Source organism: Hydractinia symbiolongicarpus, chromosome 9 (genome assembly GCF_029227915.1).
Source record: "Hydractinia symbiolongicarpus strain clone_291-10 chromosome 9, HSymV2.1, whole genome shotgun sequence".
NCBI lineage: Eukaryota > Metazoa > Cnidaria > Hydrozoa > Anthoathecata > Hydractiniidae > Hydractinia > Hydractinia symbiolongicarpus.
Genome location: NC_079883.1, coordinates 3186030 through 3206556, shown reverse-complemented (window position 1 = coordinate 3206556; position 20527 = coordinate 3186030). Strand labels below are relative to the sequence as shown.

At 33.6% G+C, this 20527-nt stretch overlaps 1 protein-coding gene across 2 annotated transcripts; it reads left to right on the top strand.

The window, feature by feature from the left end:
* Positions 1-249: 249 nt before the first annotated feature.
* Positions 250-19975, top strand: LOC130657707 (uncharacterized). Of its 2 annotated transcripts, XR_008985202.1 has the most exons (15): positions 250-781; positions 7344-7544; positions 8043-8338; positions 9389-9473; positions 9673-9942; positions 10253-10326; positions 10805-10987; positions 11138-11335; positions 12265-12414; positions 12616-12702; positions 16957-17137; positions 17514-17574; positions 17700-17766; positions 18957-19104; positions 19139-19975. XR_008985202.1 is itself a non-coding variant. In XM_057460717.1 (14 exons), the coding sequence occupies exons 1-14, from the start codon at positions 644-646 to the stop codon at positions 18991-18993; spliced, it is 2028 nt and encodes a 675-aa protein (XP_057316700.1). In that variant the 5' UTR covers positions 250-643; the 3' UTR covers positions 18994-19975. The 2 variants fall into 2 exon arrangements, 1 of the variants encoding a protein (XP_057316700.1); XM_057460717.1 differs by having other exon boundaries at positions 18957-19975.
* Positions 19976-20527: the final 552 nt, after the last annotated feature.

Here is a 20527-nt window from a genome sequence, read left to right as displayed (position 1 = left end):
TCTAGAAATGAAATTATCTAGTGTAAACAGTAGAATAATAAGTGAGCGTTTAATTTAGGCCTATTTAAAGCTGAAAATTATTTACTTATTAATACATTGAAAAAGTTATGTTGTTATGAAAGGCATTCTTTTAAACGCAACATAAAAAACAACCCCATACAATCAAAAACATCAACTTAACGACTTCATTGGTTTAATATCCATTCTGATTTGTATCAAGTTAAAATAAACAACTGAACAAAATTATTCTTGCATTACCCCTGTTACATAAATACAGTTATAATGGTTGTACCAGTGATTTGCGTATTTTTAGCGGTTACTGCCTGGAAGGATGGAATATAAAACTTCTCGACACGAGGCTGGCAGGCTAAAATAGCTTGAATTTGATTAAATTATTTGACGAGAATTCTCTTCCATAGAAAATTTGTGTTATCTTTCCATTTACTTTTTCTGCATCACATAAAACTTTCTTATAGAACGGGGAGGGAGAAGTTGGTAGTGCCCGGAATACATCTGATTTTGATTGACGTGCGCGCTCTCAATCGGTCTGCTTTTTGCAGATGCCTCCCACATAAAACGGCCATGAGCATTCTGGTCACAAAACATCATTCTCTTGGGGATCATTTTCTGCATTTTTCTTGTCATGGCGAAAAATTATGGCAGCATCGACGAAGAAAAACAAAAGATGATAAATAACCAGATTGCTCTTGACGTATTGGATAAAGACTTTTTCCCAAATAATCCTTTTGGTGAATCATTTGATGAAACTTTCTGGAAATCTGTAAGTGCAGCGCAAGATAGTTTTGACAATTTTTATCAGAGTGCCTTTTTTCACGCCGGATATGACTAGCTAAATTTTCTAGCTAGAGCTAGCTAATTTTGTTTCTTAAACTTGTAGTATTTTACCTGATAATGGCTTAAAAAATTGGTTGTTTAATGGCACCCAAATAATATTTAAATCGCATTTAGTTAATCCCTGCTCTGGTAATTGTTGTATCAGACAACATTAAAACAGCTGTAGATATTATAGATGGCCATTTTTTTGGTTGATCACACTATATAAACATTTTGTTTCTACTAAAACATTGTTATTTTTTAAGAACTCATGATATCTGACAGTCAGAAAGTCACTTTTGTTGTGCACAAAAAATCTGTTAGGTGTGAAGTAAAACTATATGTAGCTAGCTATATATATATATATATGATTTTTCCCATTTTTCAATGTAGCTACCAGTTTTTGAATAAATATTTCTTGAATTATATATAGGGTTATACTTATTTTACTACTGGATAAAAAAGGAGTAAATTCTATTAAATATAAAACTTAAAGTTCTGAACTAAGTAGTTTTTATTTTTCTAACACATAAATATAAAAAGCTCTTTGTGACTTTATCACAAGTATTTACTTGCTTATAAATTTCAAATGATGTGTTTTCGAGTCTTTTTAATTGTCAAATGATCCTTTCCCTATTGTGGAAGTTAATTTTCTTAAATTAACTTCCACAAGTGCATTGACTTAACATGAACATCGCCTAGAAAATATATGTGTGTATGTTGAGGCTTTCAAAATGAGAACATTAGGAAAACCTAATTCATACTGTTTGAAGGAAAAAATGGCTCACTGAAATAAACGCTATACCAGGAAGCAAAATTATGCTGTGTGGTTGTTTGCCAACATATCTAATTTCAGAAATCGCATGCCAAGAAATTTATGGTGTGCTTTGCTTTTCATGAAATAATTTTAAAAACAAAGGCGATATGTGTCTAACTTCTGTATAAATTCTGTTTTGTTCTATTTGGGCATGCAAATTATTGCATGCAAAAACAAAATATGGCATGTGCGTGTGCAATCGCATGCCAATCCTTACGAGGCCTGCCATGCTGGGTTTTATGCATGGCTAAAAACCCAGGAATGGCAAAAATGTCAAAAGTACCAAATTCTGCACATTATTTTCAGTTCTAATTTAGGTTTATTTTGTTATTTATAAAAAGGATACAGTTTATAAAAGCAGCTTCTAAATATTAAAATTTATGCCCACATTTATTTCTGGAAATTTGAAGGACAACATAAATTTTTAATTTATTGTTCTCACTGCATTTTTAACCCCCTGAAAGAGTATTTTAAATATAAAAACGCAGTAATTATGACCATATCGTGAATTTTTCACCTGTATTTTGCTTTAGTACTGATATATGTCAGCTAAATAGTCATAATGCACCCTTTCATAATTTATAACGACACTCAGCAACAGCATTAAGCGAGTTAATTTTGATGTATATACTTTTAAAATATATAACTTCGCAACATAGTGCTGTCAGGCCTCATCAGGAATGGCGTGCGATCGCACATGCACACGCCCATACACGCCATGTTTGAATGTTCTCTTCGCACACCAAAAAAACACTAAATACCTCAGACGTGCGCTAATCGCACAGCAAAATAAATAATATTTTGTTCAATGAAGGTGTAGGGGAATAATATACAGTGCCGATTGTGAGTAAAGCAACACATCTTTGAGAGTATGGGTACAAATAAATGCAATTAAAATAATTCAGAGTGAGAGTACAATGCGAGTGCGAGTAAAATAAATAAGAGTAATCTTTTTATTAATGCGAGTACGCAATAAATAAACTACTCCCAAGTAAATCTTGAAAATTATATATCATGTTACTCGCAAGTTATATTAAAGAAAAACATAAGACAATAATCTTAATTCACCATTATTTATTTTTATTTTTTTTTTATTTAGTTGCTCTTTTTAAATTAAAAAAAAAATTAAAGTTCAACTTTTTTCTCTTCTCATGCTTCACTTCTTTCCTTATATGAAATCACTTCCAGCATGTTCTTTCCCAAGCACAGAGTCAGCATGATATCTAATTATAGTTATTTTAATCAATTGCCACATGCAGACTTTGCTTTCTGAATATTTTTTTCAACAAACATTGCTGTATAACTCTGACAACAATCTGTATAATTTTATAATGTTACCATAGAGACAGGATGTCACAAAGCTTGTTTTGTTTTTGTTTTTGGGGGGATGTTTTAAGATCCAAGCAACAATAATAAGGTGAGGGAATTTTTTTATAAAAAAGCAGTTTAATGTTTAATGATATCTTTTTTTAAAAAATCTAAAAATAAAATAATATTTACATCTAAAAAATATTTACTAAAAATTTATTAACTAAAGAGTTTTATGACTGTAACATGCACGTTTTATAATTTTCTTCGTTCTGTTGCTATGTATAAATTTTTTATTCAAAAATAATGAATAATGAATGCACAGCACATTTTAGTTTCGTGGAAACAAATTACCTGCTTTTCAAAACATGGCAAAATTAGTGTTGCTGTATGCGAGTTCTACGTTTACTCGAGAAAAAAAATGGAAGAAAAATGAGCACACGCCATCGCACGCCATCGGAAATTATACTGTGCGAACATCGCACGCCTCGAAATGATTGAAAAGTATCAAGACGTGCGAAGCTCGCACACCAGCATTTTTCTTCCTGCTGAGGCCTGGCTGTGGTAAAATCCAATATAAGTAGTCCATAGGAATCCTGCAATTGTACATGGAAAAAAAGCTAAAAGTAAAACAACAAAAAAAGAAATTGTTTTTTTAGAGTATTTATAGTTCAGTTGCCTCCTACAGCAATGCACAAACATTAAACATGCGAACATTGTGTTTCAATTAATGCTAAAAGTTATTTAATTAAATTCCCTTGTAAGTATAATACTTTTTTATTTTTTATCGGTCTTTATACTGCGAAGATTATCTGCAAAAAATTCCAAGGCTTTAAATTACTTCCTGCATTGCTTTTTTTACCTAAAATGTTATTTATATTCAGGACAATTTGTGTGGACTGTGTCTTGTAAGGTCATATTTTGAAACCAAATCAAAATAAAACATTTTGATTTAGATTGGAAAGTTTTTTTTGTTCTTTTTGGCAATAAAGAACAGGTATTGTGCAACATTTATTTTTGGATTTAATAAGGCAATAAAATTTTAAAAAAGCATGCTGATGCATATTCTTTAATATCTTAATCCAAAATGGCAAAATTCTAAAAAAAATAGATACTACCCAAATTTTTTTCAGAATTTTGTAGAATACTCTACAGTACCGATCACGAGTATTAAACTACAGGTACGAGTAATTTCTTCCACAATTTCTTCCACGAGTATGCGACGAGTATAATGCGCGTACAAGTACATCAAAAATACTTGCACATTTTTGCTACTGTACTCACACAGTACTAGCTAGCATGCTCGAAAGGCAAACGATATAATTAATCGAGAAGCTGGCGGAGAATGCATTTGCGGCCAATATGCTTTTATGTTGGTGTTGGATTTATTGAAAAACACTATTTTTACAGTGTTATTTTCTTTGTTTTTTAGTTTTCTATGTTCAATAGTGAATTGAAGCTGGCATTGAGATTGCATGCTTACACTTTAAGCCCTGGCGTTTTGTTGATTTACGATCGAATCAGCAGTCTCATTTGGAACCATGCCACAGGGACCTGACACTCCGAAGAGCCAGACAAGTCTAAAATGATTTGCGTTATATTCAACTCAACTGCGGGAAAGCGCGCACCAACGCAAGCTATATATGATAGCCAGAACGAGGGAGAACCTCAATTGCCTTACGTCTGAGTCGTGACTTTCAAGCGAACTCTTTTGCTTCTGAACAAACAATCAAACCAACGTCACTTCTGAAAAATGATTTTTAAGTCTCAGAATGAAATTCAGTTGTCTGCGTTATAAAGATCTGACTCTCTCTAAAACACGATTCTGGAGATAAATTTTTCTTTTGTGTTGAATGTTATTCTAATCTATTTATATCTTTGCAATCACATTGAAAATATTGAAATGATTTGCTTCTGGTGATAGAACAATATAGCAGGTATCATGTTTACGAATTATTGACGTGTATTTCACAAGCTAGTGCCCAGGACTAAATTGATAAATGCTGTTAAAAAACAGTAAAAAATGTAACAATTTAGTTTGAATGATATTCATTCTTTCTTTTCTTTTTTATATTTGCTACTTTCAAACAACAGGTGCCCACAAAATATGTGAAGAAAATTAAAAATACAATTAATAAGACACGTGAAACTTTGTCCTCCCCATTACTGCCGCTTATTTTATTATGCACACTATGATTGGTAAGATGAGAATGGATAATAAAATTATAAAAACATGAGAAAGAATCTTCCGTACATCGTTGTTACAGACAATCTGTAATAATTCATTATTTTGTTTATTTTTATGCATTTTAACCAAGACGCATATCCTTGATACACGTTATTTTTTAATACAATATTTTTCACATAAGAACATGAAGCTTCATAGAAACAAAATTTAGTGCTGAAATTTAGTGCTGAAGTGCTCCTTTAAACTTTCAAAATGGCGAAATGCTGATAGCTACATGATAGACTTGAAAGCTACTTATAATTTATGACAACCCATTTTGAAGATTAGTGGTTATAGCTCTCGTATTGTGGCGCCGTAGATTAGTGGTTATAGCTCTCGTACTCTGTGCGGGAGACTGGGGTTCGATTCCTCTTGACGGCGATTCAACATGGGCGAGTGAATGTTACCATAGCCCCGGGTTAACCCAAGCCATGTGAGGGAAATTGGGAAGATGGCACACTGTGTGGGCCGTTGGATGTTGCCGGGAGTTGTCTAGTAGAGCGCGGGCTCTAATTGGGTCTGCGTAGCTCAAAATGAGCATTAAATACTCTAGGACTCTCCATCTACGCCATGGCCCCTCCTGGAAATAATAGACAGGGTATATCCCTCGATATTTGTGAGGCTAGCCATGTAAAATATGCACATCTATCTATCTAAGTAATTAGGGAACTCACTTAAAATTCGGATGCATATCATTCTCACTGGATCCAAGATTTCCCTGCTGGGTAAGTTTTTACTTTTGGTTACTTACAAAACAATAAAATTAAATGCGATTGGCTTAATTTAGTCTCCGGAGTTCATTGTTTAATTCAGGCTTGCAAAGAAAAAGGAATAATTTTTGAATGTAGCAACAAAACATTTACTAGGAGAAGAAAGCATTTAGATAACAGATGTAAATAGCAAAGGGTTTCCTCGTCGGTGAGAAATTAACTATATAAATTCAAAGTTATAAAGAGCCATTACAGCAACGTATACATTTTTATGTAAACTAAAGAGAATTTGTTGCAACATAAAAAAAAATTATGTAAAATAAAATGTTATTTCTTATGACGCAAATACGAAGTAAAAGTTTTCACAATGTGTAAGGTAGCAGACAAATGTGAGCTATTGATAAAAATTATGCTACGACGAATTCCCGTTTTTTATCTTATACTCGATCACATACTCACAAATCATTCACTTACTGTACTCGCATGCGCAAGAGGCTATACTCGAGTGTATGGAGTAGTATACTCGCCGATTACTCGTACTTGTCTTGCACTTTACTTGGCATTTAATGTACCCATACTCGTATACTCGTGTATAGTTACTCGCGATCGGGAGTGTAGTTTTGGTGACTTTCAGACATGGGGGTTTCTTGACATGAAGCTATGCCATCCTGGAAGTGTATATATATTTTTTGAAACAATAGGAACCACTGGGACTGGGAAATTTCATATTGATATAAACTTGTGGTAACAATTTTTAGAAAATCTGAGATGGTCAACATCAAAACTCTCCTGATTTTGGTTCATTTGACACAGAATAACCCTAAAGCTTGCCTTCTGCAATAAAAAGCAATTAAAGAATGTTTAAATTTAACAAAACAACAAACCTAGTTGCAAGTGACATGCAATTACACCTGCACAATGCACACCTGCCATGCAATTGCACCTGCACAATGCACACCTGCCGTAATTGATTAGTCCCTCCCCCCAAAAAATTAAGTGAAAAAAGTAATCATAGAAACTGTTGGTATATCATAGACAATTATATCCATATACTGCATCTACAATATTTGCTCCAAAATATGTATGGGTATTGTATCCTGTCTTTTAGTCATGACAGAAGAGTGATATGTAGAAGTAGTTAAACATTTATTAATAGATGATAATGATCATAAACATAAAAAGAAGAATAAGTTAATGTTGTATATACTCATATAAAAAAATATATATATACGGTATATTTTTAAAATTGTGTTATTTTTTATTTAACGCCTCCCTTTGGGTAGTAAAAAGGGGAAAAGGTTGAACCATGTTTCTTTCCTTTTTCGGTCAATAAATGGTGCCACATGCAATTATTTTTTTACAAATTCTGGGGATGTTGTTTTTTTACATAAAAAGCATGAATAACCTAGTTAGAATTACAATAAATATTTCATATTTTAAATTCTAGGTATTTGATCTTTATCAAGATGGTGAAGGAGAAAAGAATTGGGCAGAGGCTTTGTCGGAAGTTAGAGTTTCCTTTCTTACTGAAAAGTTTAAAAAAAGTGGACAAGACGTTATTTTTGGGCTAATGACAGTATACGATAATTTTTATAACGAGTCTGTTAGACAAGATCAATTAGAATTGCTTCCAAGTTTCATACAACAGGTTTGTATTTTACTGTCGTTATTTGTTATTGCTATTGGGTTGACTAGCTGCAAGCCTATCAATAAGAAAATAACACTCAAGCAATAAATCGCTCGCCCAAGGTTAAAATAATTCAGACTGGGCGAGCAACCTGAATAAATAGAATAAGGTTTAAAATAACATATTTAAATAGAAAATATTTACAAAAAATTTTTATCTGTTTGATCTCCCCTTATTGATAGGCTTGAGTTGAATAGCTTGTGGAAGATCTGTTTGGTTAGAAAAGAAAATAGTTATGGAAATGTTTTATTACTGTTTTTGAAGTATTGTTTAAAATAGAAAAACTTTATATCCATCAAAAGAAGACCATGTTTTTAAGAGCAGGTGAGGATATTTGGGTTTAAATATTTTTTAGTTGATGTCATCCACCACTGCAAGGAAAAATCACTGTGTCACTAGCCCTTGAAATTATAATATAAAATATTATATAGAAATATACATTGTTTTTTTTAATTTTAGCTTTCTGAACTCGTCAACTTGATTTTAAACAAAGATTATGACCAGTCTAAAAAGTCAGGTCGCAAAAGTACATACTCAAAATTTGTAAAATGCACAGACTCGAAAAAGACAGTTCTGCATTTAGCTGCTGAAAGAAATTTAAAGCAGATTGCTAGTCATATCATCAGTTTATATCCTGGTCAATGTTATATCAAATCATCTGGCACTATTGGTAAAAAGATAGCATTAGAACTTGCACTTGCTGAATACCACGACAGTACGGCTGCTCTTCTTATTCATAATATGTTAAATGAAAGGTAATTTGAGTTTTATAGACATTATAGATCTTTAGTAAAGTTCTATATCACAGAGGTCATCAGAGTCTTCAATAGAACCTCTCCTTGCAAACCGAGAGCAGTTCTTACTTGTTGCTAGCTGTGTCTGGCGAGAGAGAGAGAACTTTGACGAGTATATAATCCTGGACCTTGTTTTTATGTAATATGCAACAATGATAGAATTTGTAGTGTATTCTTTTCTCTTTATTTGTCAATCTGTCATTTAATATGACCTACATTGTCAAATTTTTTATGTAAATTTGATAGATGAACCTTTCGCAATAACCTTTACAATGTTTTAGTTTTATATGATTAATTCACGGTGTAATCAAAAAAGCAAAACAACCAAATAGTAGATGTCTATCATGATGTTACAAACTGTGAAAGAACCAAATCAAAAGAAAAGAAAAAATTATCATATGATATTTTTTATGTATTTGTAATTCTACGAGGGGTTTTTTGACGGCTGCAATTTTTTTGCCTTTGCTTTGTTAACCTAAAACAGCATTTATGAAGGCATCTACATTTCTAAATACATTTGTTGATTTCTGACATGATAATAATAACGTTTGTTTTTTTTGAATAAATGCTTACTCTTTTTTTTTAAGCATTGATTTTTTTCACTTAAGCTTGGTTTTTAAAAGTCTGTAATGTTGTGCAACAGTTGTGTGACTATCGTTGAGAGAAAAAAATTCTACAGCGTTTGCTGTGCAGCATTTTTTTGTGTCTCTGTCCTGTGCAAGACATGTTTCCAATAAAGCAGTTGCTGTAAATGCTGTTTGACAATTTTTATGTTATTAAAAACCAAGCTTTACATTTGTTATTTATAGCATGCTATTCCAAAAGCAACGGTATTAGCCATTGCGTAGCTGTTATATTAGTATTTAATAATTGACTTAGCCAGCTATAGAGTTTTAACAATTCTTTTTAAAAGAACTATTTTATTTTTAACTTTTTACCAGTGGATTATAATCTAAGTTAAAATTATTTGGTACTGCAACAAATCAGTCTGGTTTATTTTTATTATTATAGGGTGCGTCAACTTTTTCAGTTTGATGAAGCATTAGGCCGGTGTAAATTTAGTTTTGCTGCCATTGCTGGAAATGAAAAGATGAAGGTGATTTTGTGAATGCCAAGTTTTCTTTATTTATATTTTGAGGCAGTTCTGCAAAGTTAAAGATTTTAAAGAATACCTTTTTCTTTTCATAATTAATATATAAAAATAAAGAAAGGATAATAATATATTAATTTTTATACTGCAACATGTGTGTCAGATTTTTTTTGACACAATGATGTATATCTATTTTAATGTTTAGGACACTGTGTTGGCTGTGCTTGATTGTCTGATCAATCCTGATTTTCCATATGTTCCAGTGCCACCTGGTGAAGAAACAGAAGCTGCATGGTCAAAAATACCTGACATGCCTATGCGGTATCACATCTATTATTTATTATTAGATGGTGATGACAATGGCAGGCCGGCAAAAATAAAAGACGTGAAAACTGGAAAATTTGTTAAAAATAAGGATTTTAATCAAAACACCAAATCTGCATTGCAACTAATTGCTGAGAGCCCATATAATGATGTAAGAACTTTAAATTTCAAGAGTTGATTAAATCACTGGATAATTTCCAGTACATTGAATTTTTTCTGAAGATGTACATCAGGCTAAATTCATACACATTAATAGTTTACTCAATGTATATACATCTTTTCAAATCTTTTTGTGATCATAATAATGTAATTTTTTCACCAATTCATAATTTGACCTTATTTTTAATTCTTTTAACCTAAATCTTGCCAATAAGCAACATATCAAGTATAAGTAAGTAAATATTGCAAAATGTTGATACAGTCCTCATTAACAACAAATGCAAAATATAGACTTTTTTTAGGATATCATAGTTCACCCAGCAATTCGTCTTTTGGTTCAAAGGAAATGGAAAGAGTATGGTCATTTCAGAATAAAGTAGGTTGGATTAATTGTACATCTTTCATTTCAAAAATATTTCTGGAAATTTGTTGATAAAATATATTGGGAATATACTTTAAAGGAAAAACACTTTTGATTTTTTGTGATGTTTGGCCCAATTTGAAAAAGTTGGAATAGCAAATAATTGGCTTCATCATGTTTAAGGTTTCATGTGATAATTGTTAACCAACTCTTTCAATCAATTCAAAACTGTGGATTTATTGTGGCTGGCATTTTATGGAAATTTTACACGCTTATTTCTTAGCCTCCTTGAACAAATAATAATCAGCTAAAGTTATTCTCACAATAAACCAAGTTAGTTTTCACTAGAATTGCCAAAATGCATTTGCAAAACTTATTTCTCGTGAAAAATTTTTAAAGGAGCCATTTTCAATAGTTTCCTTTCACCGTTTTTTTTTGTCTCAAAATTTTCTTCCACAAAGTTATGATTTAATATGGGTGCTTTTTTTTGTAGGATGCAGTTTGTTTTCTACTTCATGTACCTATTACTAATGTCATTGGCATTCTTTTTGTCGATTAATGATAACAACAGGACAATTTACTCAACAACAAAGGACAAGATACGAGGGATTTGTGAAGCCCTGACACTGATCATATCAGTGATATATTTCATATCAGAAATTGATCAAATGTTCAAGTAGGGGAATTTTCATGTTTTGATAATATCAGTTTAATGTTTTGTTATTTTTTTTAAAAAAAAAAGTATTATTGTGTATTTTAATGTTTTCGTCATTGTTAATTATTATAAATTATTTTTGATTTTACATTTTAAAATTCAAACTTTTAGAGAGAGACTAATGTATTGGAAGGATTTTTACAATTACATGGACCTTCTGGGTCTCAGCTTGGTTATTGCATTGTTACCAATTAAGTGGCTGACTGTAGATATGATAACTGGCACACCGTCAGCAGTGGAATGGATATGTGCATCTATTGCCTACCTTGTGAATTTCTTGCGAGTCATCAAATATTTTCCTGCTTACAGGTAACATTCATTCACAGGGGTTGACTTATTGTTATAAAATTGTAATTGATTAAGTTTGTTATTAGACACAAAATATATCAGACAACATTACAATAACACAAAAATTTGTTTCTATATACTTTTTTTAAAAAAAAAATATGAATGTTGTCCAGTACATTATAAAACCTTTTGATTTTTATTTATATGATTATATTAAAGAGACTGGATCGATTATATTGAAGAAGAACTACTTTGTTCACCACTAACATTGCTTGGCAGTATGTTAGTGGTGAACGAAGTAGTTCTTCTTCAATATGACTTACACGCATTATACTCGCCCGTCATGATCAGAGGTCTGATCATGGTGAAGCATTCTCTGTTGAGAATGAAATACGGATGTGTTATGATAAATATTCAACTATATGTATACACACCATCCAGATAAACTATCTAAGATCATCACTAACATATTGCCACATGTAGTGTAGTGGGTTTGTCTGCAGCTCCCAGTTCTGGGGACCGCGGATTAAATCCCGCTTACTGCTTGGCAGTATGTTAGTGGTGAACAAAGTAGTTCTTCTTCAATATGACTTACAGGCATTATACTCGCCCATCATGATCAGAGGTCTGATCGGGGTGAAGTATTCTCTGTTGAGAATGAAATGCAGATGTGCTATGATAAATATTCAACTATACTGGATCGATTGTTTTAAATTCAATTAAATTTACTTCGAACATGATTAGTTAGCCAGTTAGTGTCTAAAAGTCAGAATTTGTTTACAACTCTTTTGTACTTCAATAACCAAGTGATGCTTGAATCGTACTGTTCATTCGTTTATCATGTTTTACTTTAAAAAGCACCTTTGTAAGAAAAACGAGCTTAGCTGTTGTTAAATCCTAACCACGTGTTTTGCTAGTGTTATTATTTATTTCCCTCTTTATTTTTCCAGACAAATCGGTGTTTACGCCAAAACATTCGCAAAGATCTTATACTCAGATATTTCGAAGTTCTTTCTGCTCTATTCCGTTGTGATGGCAGCATTCACTGGCAGTGTTATTTTAGCCCTCAAAGCTTCCAAGGATGGCTTCTCAAAAGCAGGGTAGTTATAATTATAGTTTTCTTTATTGTAAACTGGCTATAAATTTTTTTATACTAGTTGGTGTCTCGTGTGAAAATCCACGGGTTTGCCCGTTCTTTTAATACCTCGTTGCCACAGACGTATATGGTTAATCTAATATAGATTGCGAAGGAAGTGAAAAAAACATTTTTATTGAGGGTAAAGTTATCCCTTCTGTTTTAGTCTAACTGGATGGCTCGTTCTGTTACAAGAGATACGAGCACTTACAGAAGGTCAAGGTTTTCATGACAGTTATGCTGGTGTTTTCAGGTATATTCGCTTTTTATTGGTTCTTTTTGTTTTGTTTTGGTCTTGCCTCGCGTCTAGTTTGATTATTTCTTACTTTATCGACTATATATAACTTTGTTTCTTTCTTAACAATCATATGGGGGAAATTTTTATTGGAGTTCTCTTTTTTAATGGTAAAAAAACCGGTAAAATTTAAGGTATCTTTAGTTGAATAATTTCCGCAACTTTAGAGAATTTCCCTATTCGCGAAGATTTCTCTGCTCGAAAATTCCCGAGAATGTCAATTCGCGAAAAAAATCTTCACGAAATCTGAAGGATTTTTTTATTTTTTAGTTTTTCTTTGTTAATTTTCTTTTTTGTAGTTGATAAAAATAATTGCCAGCCTCTGTGGTGTAAGCAAGTGGAATAAAGGCTACCTTATCTTAATAAATAAACCTAAAAAAAATTATATCACAAAAAATACTAGATTCGTGAAAAAAATCTTCGCAAAATCTTAAACAGGTTCATTTGCGAAAAAAAACTTTCTTAACATGACTGATACGCGAAAAATTAATCTTTCACTGGACCTCGCGAAAAAAAGTCTTCACAAAAATTTAATTAACTCGGGTAGTTTGGATGCATGATCAGGGTGTCTAGTATTCGTGAAATCCTGTGGGTCTAACTTTATCTCTTACTGCTTGCTTCATCTCCTGGATTTTCCGGGACTTGCTCTATCTTAATCTGCTCTGTCTTGTTTTATCTTTTAGGACCTAATTTATTTTTTAAAATTTTTTTAAAACCTAAAATACTTTGGCTGATACAAATTTAATTTAAAGAAATATTGTGTTCAATTTTTGTTTCTTGCAAGCTTTCTTAGGCGTTTTTTTCTTAGAATTCGTGTATAGATATTTTGCAGAGAAGTGGGTAGAAAAACTAATAGATGTTATGCGTGTTAATAGTCGTATTATAGTGATAAAGTTTTTGATAGGTAATAGGATTGTAACTTTTCTGTCAGTTTATGCTCCACAGTGTGGACTCAGTGAGGAAGATAAAGATAAGTTTTATGATGAGTTAATAGCAGTCACATCAAAGTTTGGAGACACCTTGTCATGGTGGGCGGCGACTTTAATGGTCATGTTGGGAAGTGATCTGAAGGTTATAGAGGTGTGCATGGAGGCTATGGATTTGGGAGCAGAAATAAGGAAGGGGAGAGATTGCTTGAGTTTGGAATGGTAACGGAAATGGTGGTTTGCAACACATCATTCAGTAAGAGACAGAGTAGGCTGATAACATATGAGTCAGGTGGTTGTAAGACACAGATAGATTACTTCCTGATTAGAAAGTCAGACAAGAAAGTGGTAAAGGACGTGAAAGTTATATCGGGGAAAGAGTGTGTTTCCCAGCATAGGTTGCTGGTTTGTGATATTATCTTGAAGAGTGGTAAAAAAGCCAAGGGAAAGTCCAGGCCCCGTCGAAAAGTCTGGAAGCTGAAGGAAGAGATTGTAGCAAGACAATTTAGTGCAAAAGTTCAGCAGTTAGCCCACTATGGTCAATGTGATAGTGACAATGTTGAAAGTACTTGGACTACTTTGAAGAATTGTTTTCTAGAAGCTTCTGATGATACCTGTGGGTGGACGAAAGGACCAGCTAGACATAGACAGACCTGGTGGTGGAATAATGAGGTTGACCAGTGTATAAAGGAAAAGAGGAAACTTTGGAAAGAGTGGAAGTCAGGTTGTAATAAAAATATTTACTTAGAAGCTAAGCGTCGCGCTCGTACAGCAGTGTATAAGGCAAAATCAGAAGCAGAGAGAAACAGATTTGCAGATGTGTTAAGAAGGGAAGACCAGCGCAATGAGGTAATCAAGATAGCAAAGCAAATGAAGAAGACTAATCAAGATGTTGTAGGTGAGAATTGTATACGTAATGATAAAGGTGTTTTGGCTAGCACAGAGGAGGAGAAAAGGGTAGCTTGGAAGAATCATTATCAGAGATTGCTTAACACTGAGTTTGATTGGGACGAGGATAATTTGTCTAATGATGATGTTGTAGAAGGGCCAGCTATGCAGATCAAGACAGAATGGGTAGTGGAGGCTATTAGGAAATTGAAGATTGGCAAGGCTGCAGGACTATCAGGTATTGTTGCAGAGGTGGTAAAAGCATCTGGATATATTGGAGTTGAGCTTATTACAAGTCTTGCTAACCAGATTATAAAGGATGGTGCTATTCCGAGTGAGTGGCAGTCGAGTGTAATATTGAATTGTTTTAAGGGCAAGGGTGATGCATTAGAAAGGGGTAACTATAGAGGTTTGAAGTTGGTTGATCAAGTAATGAAAGTTATTGAAAGAGTGGTTGATAAGTTACTTAGAGAAAGAATTGATATAGATAAGATGCAATTTGGTTTTGTTCCAGGGCGTGGCACTGCAGATGCAATATTTTTACTCAGACAGCTTTAGGAAAAGTATTTAAAAAAGAGAATCTTTATTTTGCCTTTGTAGATTTAGAGAAAGCTTTTGATAGAGTGCCACGTAAAGTTATTTGGTGGGCTATGAGAAAATTAGGTGTGGATGAGTGGCTAGTTACGATGGTACAGTCTATGTACAGCAATGCAAGTCGTGTCAGGATTAACGATTCACTTAGTGATGAATTTAGTACTTAGTCCTTTGTTGTTTGTTCTAGCGCTGTCGATGGAGTTCAGAACAGGTTGTCCATGGGAGTTATTGTATGCAGATGATTTGGTTCTCATAGCAGAGTCGATGGAAGAATTAGTTGAAAAGTTTGAGAAGTGGAAGAAAGGACTAAAGGTGAACACAGCAAAGTCTAAAGTCATGATTAGTAATATTGCAGTCAAGTGTGACCTTGTAGTTGGAAAGTGGCCTTGTGATGTTTGCAGGAAAGGGGTTGGTAGTAACTCAATTTTTTGTCAGACTTGCAAGCATTGTGTACATAAGAAGTGCAATGGAAGGTTATGAGCTGACATTCAGTTTGTATGGAAGCATTGTAAAGGTGAGACTATAGAGAATGAAGTATTTCCAGCTTCAATGATGTACAACAGTGGCTCATCAGAGATAGTTAAGAATTTCTGTTACTTAGGTGATATGTTGGGCAGTAAAGAGGGTGTTGGAAGAAGTGTTACTTGCAGGATAGGTTCTGCTTAGAAAAAGTTCAGAGAGTTACTTCCTTTGTTGACTAGCAGAGTCCTGTCAATTGAGGTAAAAGGTAGGTTGTATGAGGCCTGTGTAAGAAGTGTTATGTTGTACGGTAGTGAGACATGGGCAGTGAAGCAGGAAGATCTTGACCGTTTAAAAAAGGAATGATATGAGAATGGTTAGGTGGATGTGTAACGCCAGTCTGAGAGACAGAAAGAGTTCAGATGAGCTAAGAAGCAGGCTAAGTCTCCGTAGAATTAAAGATGTTATCCAGATAAGAAGATTGAATTGGGTGGGGCACTTGGAAAGAATGGAGGAGGATAATTGGAAAGAAAGTGTAGAGACTTGATAGTTTCTGGGGCAAAGCCCAGAGGCAGACCGAGAAAGACTTGGCAGGAGGTTATAAGGACAGACTTGATACAGAGGAAGTTAAGTTTGAATATAACACAGTCTAGATCAGATTGGAAGAGGGTCATTAATGTACCCCGTCCAACCCATGCTAGCATGGAAAACGGACGTTAAGCCGAAAAATAAAAATAAAAATAAAAAAATAAATAATATTTTCTTATAATGTTATACATTAATACAGCAGGCTACTTTTAGCATGTGGTTAACGTAATGCATTTAACTGGCTTGTTATGTGCACTAACTTGCATGTTTTGATGGACAAAGCGAAGATTTTTGCCTTGTGGTAGAGCGTTTGCCGTCAGTGCGGAAGGTCGTGGGTTCAATACCTGTCAAAGTCATGCAAGAGACTAAAACTATGAATCAATCTTCCCTGCTTAATCTTCAGCAAAAGAATAGCATTGATATCTTATGCGATTGTCTAGTTGAGCGGATGTTGTGCTTTCACCCCTTTAGTAGCTTAGATAGGAGCTTTGAATGCATAGGGACTTCAGTTCTTAGGACCTTTATTGATAATAGTATCATTAGGAACCAAAGAGGCTACCCTGGGTAAATTATAGTAGTAATAATAAGAATGAATTGCGTTAGTTTTATCAGTGTATATTAAAAAAAGAAGTGTTTGAGGTTTCTACTGAAAGTTTAATAACACTACTCGTGGACAGCATTAAATGGGGTGTTGTTTCTTAAGAATGCTGTTAGTGGCTCCATATAATATGTTGTTTTTTTGTATGTTTAATTTTAGTGTTGGTTTGATAATCCTCCTCATGGTTAACATGTTTGTAGTCATTGTCATGCTGACCAACATTCTAATTGGTCAGTTGAGTTACCGATACGAAAATGCATTAGATAACGCAAAAATTCAGTATGACATTGACAAAACCAAGATTCTTACTAGAATGGAAAACAGTAGATTTAAATGCTGGGTAAATAATTATTTGTTAATATTAGTGTGATTATTTCAATTTTATTATTGTCCAACAGGGCCGTTAGTTGCGGTTCTTGTTGCTAGAAAACTAAAATTTTTGATTCGGAAGCTTTATTCTAAAATTGTAGAAATATATCAATACTTTTATCAACACCAATCAACACCACGACACTCCCTAGTGGCCCGATACTGTCCAGTTTCTATAATTTTTGATTCGCAGTTGTCTGTAAAAAAAATTCAGTAAAAAATTCTGGTCGGTACAAAACATTGATTTGATATTCCATATTGTATCCTAATAAATAATTCTAAGCAATGATAATGCAATGCATATAAGTACGCAGTTTGAAAACTAATCATCTTGCTGTTTCCCTTAGAATTCGCGGGTAAAATACTATGTTGATGCAGCATATATCACGGAAACCGCCGTTGTTCAAGGTAAACCCATGGCTTTTTAAATTATAAGGTGTTGTTCATACAGAGGGCTAAGTATTTGTTGCTCTTTTGACAGTTCTGCCATTCCATGTTCTTTATTTTAATAGTTGTTTAATGGTTTTTATTAGAATTACTTAACGACTGGGAATCTATTGCACCTGCTAAATTTAAGGACGATGGGAAGGAGTCCGTAAGGTAAGCTATCTAATCAACTGAAAAACTGTGTTGTTAGACCTTTTTTTGAAAAAATAAACATCAACATTAACTTTTGTGATTCATAGGTTCATTTTGAAAGTTGTAATACCATTTATGAAACGCACCGCTATTTGTAGTTACTGTGGGTAGTTAAGCAATACTAGTCGAAAAATTCAAGGGTTTGTCCGTCGCAGCTAAGCTACCATTTTGCGTGACAGACAGACGGACGGACAGACGTATACGGGCATTATAATATAGACTAGTCGTTAGCCCGTGGAAAAATCCACGGGTTCGTCCGTCGCAGCTAAGCTACCATTTTGCGTGACAGACGGACGGGCAGACGTATACGGGCATAATAATATAGATAGTCGTTAGCCCGTGCTTTAAATTTACCCGTCGAAACAAAGTGGATAAAAATATATCGCATTTGATATTCGTGTTTCCGTAACATCATTTTCTAACTCAGCGGGGGGTTCGCGCAGAGACAGACAGACGGAGTACGACTATTATTATAGAGACTAGTCGTTAGCCCGTGGAAAAATCCACGGGTTCGCCCGTCGCAGCTAAGCTACCATTTGCGTGACAGACGGACGGATGGACAGACAGACGTATTCGAGCATTATAATATAGAACTAGTCGTTTCCCGTGGAAAAATCCACGGGTTCGCCCGTCCTTTATATTTACCCGTCGCAACAAAGTGGATAAAATATATCGCATTTGATATTCGTGCTTCCGTAGCACGTTCTTCTAACTCAGCGGGGGGTCCGCGCAGAGACAGACAGACGGAATACGGCTATTATTAAAGAGATTAATGAGTGCTGTCGGCAAAAGCTGATTTCATGTCGGCAATTTTTAGCTTTTTTATGATTAAGATTTAAAAAATACTCGCCTGTGTGGTCAAAATGGTAGCCGATTGCTCATTCGTGCTAAGGATGCACGAAAGAGCGATGTTCGACGTATGTACGACGGGCAATAATCTGAGGACCGGAATGTGTTCGCGGGCACGTGTATTTTTCCACGGGGTAACAACTAGTATTTATATTTTTTCGGACGTGTCTACGGCAAGCCCCACAGTAGTTACCGAGCGTCGACGTCAATTTCAAGGACATCATCGCCACAGCTACAGTAAGATCAGAATTGACCAGAAAGTTAGGCTATATGTCATAATTTAAACACACATTTTTATTTAGATCCTTGATGAAAAAATTTTGCTCGAAGAAATTTTAATTTGTAGCATGTGGGAAAACATTTTGAACTATGGACACTATTTTTATGTTGTTGTTTTTGAACTATGGACACTATTTTTATGTTGTTGTTTTTGACTATGGTCACTATTTTTATGTTGTTGTTTTTGAACTATGGACACTATTTTGGCGTTTAGTTGAGTTAAGTTTTTCCAGATATTTTGTAGTTATTCAATTTTGTATTTATTTATTTTATTTATTCATTTTATTTTTATTATTTTTTTTGTATGAGGGATAAATATTTGAATTTTCAACACTTATTTTGTAATTTTTTAAGCTCATCGTTAATATTTTGAGTATTTACCTAAGTTTATTTATTTATTTTTTTATTTTATTTTTTATTTTATTTTTGTATTTAAAAAACACCTATTTTTGTATTTTTATAAGCACGTTGTTTTTTATATTCTTTATTGTTATCCTTGACTTAAACTGAATAATTACCGGTTCAATGCATTTATTTAATAGATCATTACCATAAGGACTAAATTAAGGACTGTTTGTACACGAAAAAGAACATTGTGCTACGGAAACACGAAATAAGCGATATATAAAGGATGGGCGACCCCGTAGATTTTTCCACGGACTACCGGCTATTCTCTTCAATAATAGCCGTATTCTGTCTTAAAATGTCAAAGCGTTATAGGAGCGCTTATATCAAGTATTTACTCTGTAAGTATTTATTCGCACTGTTTGTAGATATTAGGAAGTTAAGTGATGGGTAGCCTAAATAAGTTCTTGCGAAGAAACTCTTTCAGACAGCCGTTGTTTTAAAAACGTATACACATCGCACACGTAATTTCAATGCTATGAGTCGACAGAAACATATTCTACTCATCTTACTTCAAATATGTATTTATACTCGTTATTATTTAAATATTCTCACTTTGAAAGTTATTTATTTTTGAAGTATTTGTAACTTTTGATACTTTTTTTGGGCAATGGAGGAAATAAAAACTTAAGAACAATCTTGCGTTGTACTTTGAATGCAAATAAACGTTTTGTGTTTGAGTTTCTTCAAAAAACACACTGCAAGTCTTTTCAATTTCTTTAAGGCGGCTCTAAGGGCGGTAGTTTTCTACTATATGTTTTAAGCGCGTTAAAAAGCTGCTAAAACTAATTTCGCGTCAACACTAGTTGATGAATGTTCTTTCAAACCTGTAAGTATTGTCGCAATAAACATGATTAAAAATAACGCCTTACGCTGTAATAACCGCCCTGTTCGAATTCGCACGCCCTAAAAGATGCATTCTCGTTTTTTAATGAGAATACCAATTGGTAATGACTTTATTAAAATGAAGGTTTTTAACTGTAAATTACAGTGAAATCTTCCTTATAATGGACACCTCATGCGTCAACGGACACTTTTCTTAGGAAAGAACTTCTGTTCTGTAATAAAATATAATTATTCACAATATATTGTCCCTTTTATGCTCTTTGCTTTCAGCTTAACTATCGCCATAAATCAACTTGAAAATAACCTCTACGTAGTAAACACCTCTCTGCAGCGAAAGTTACAA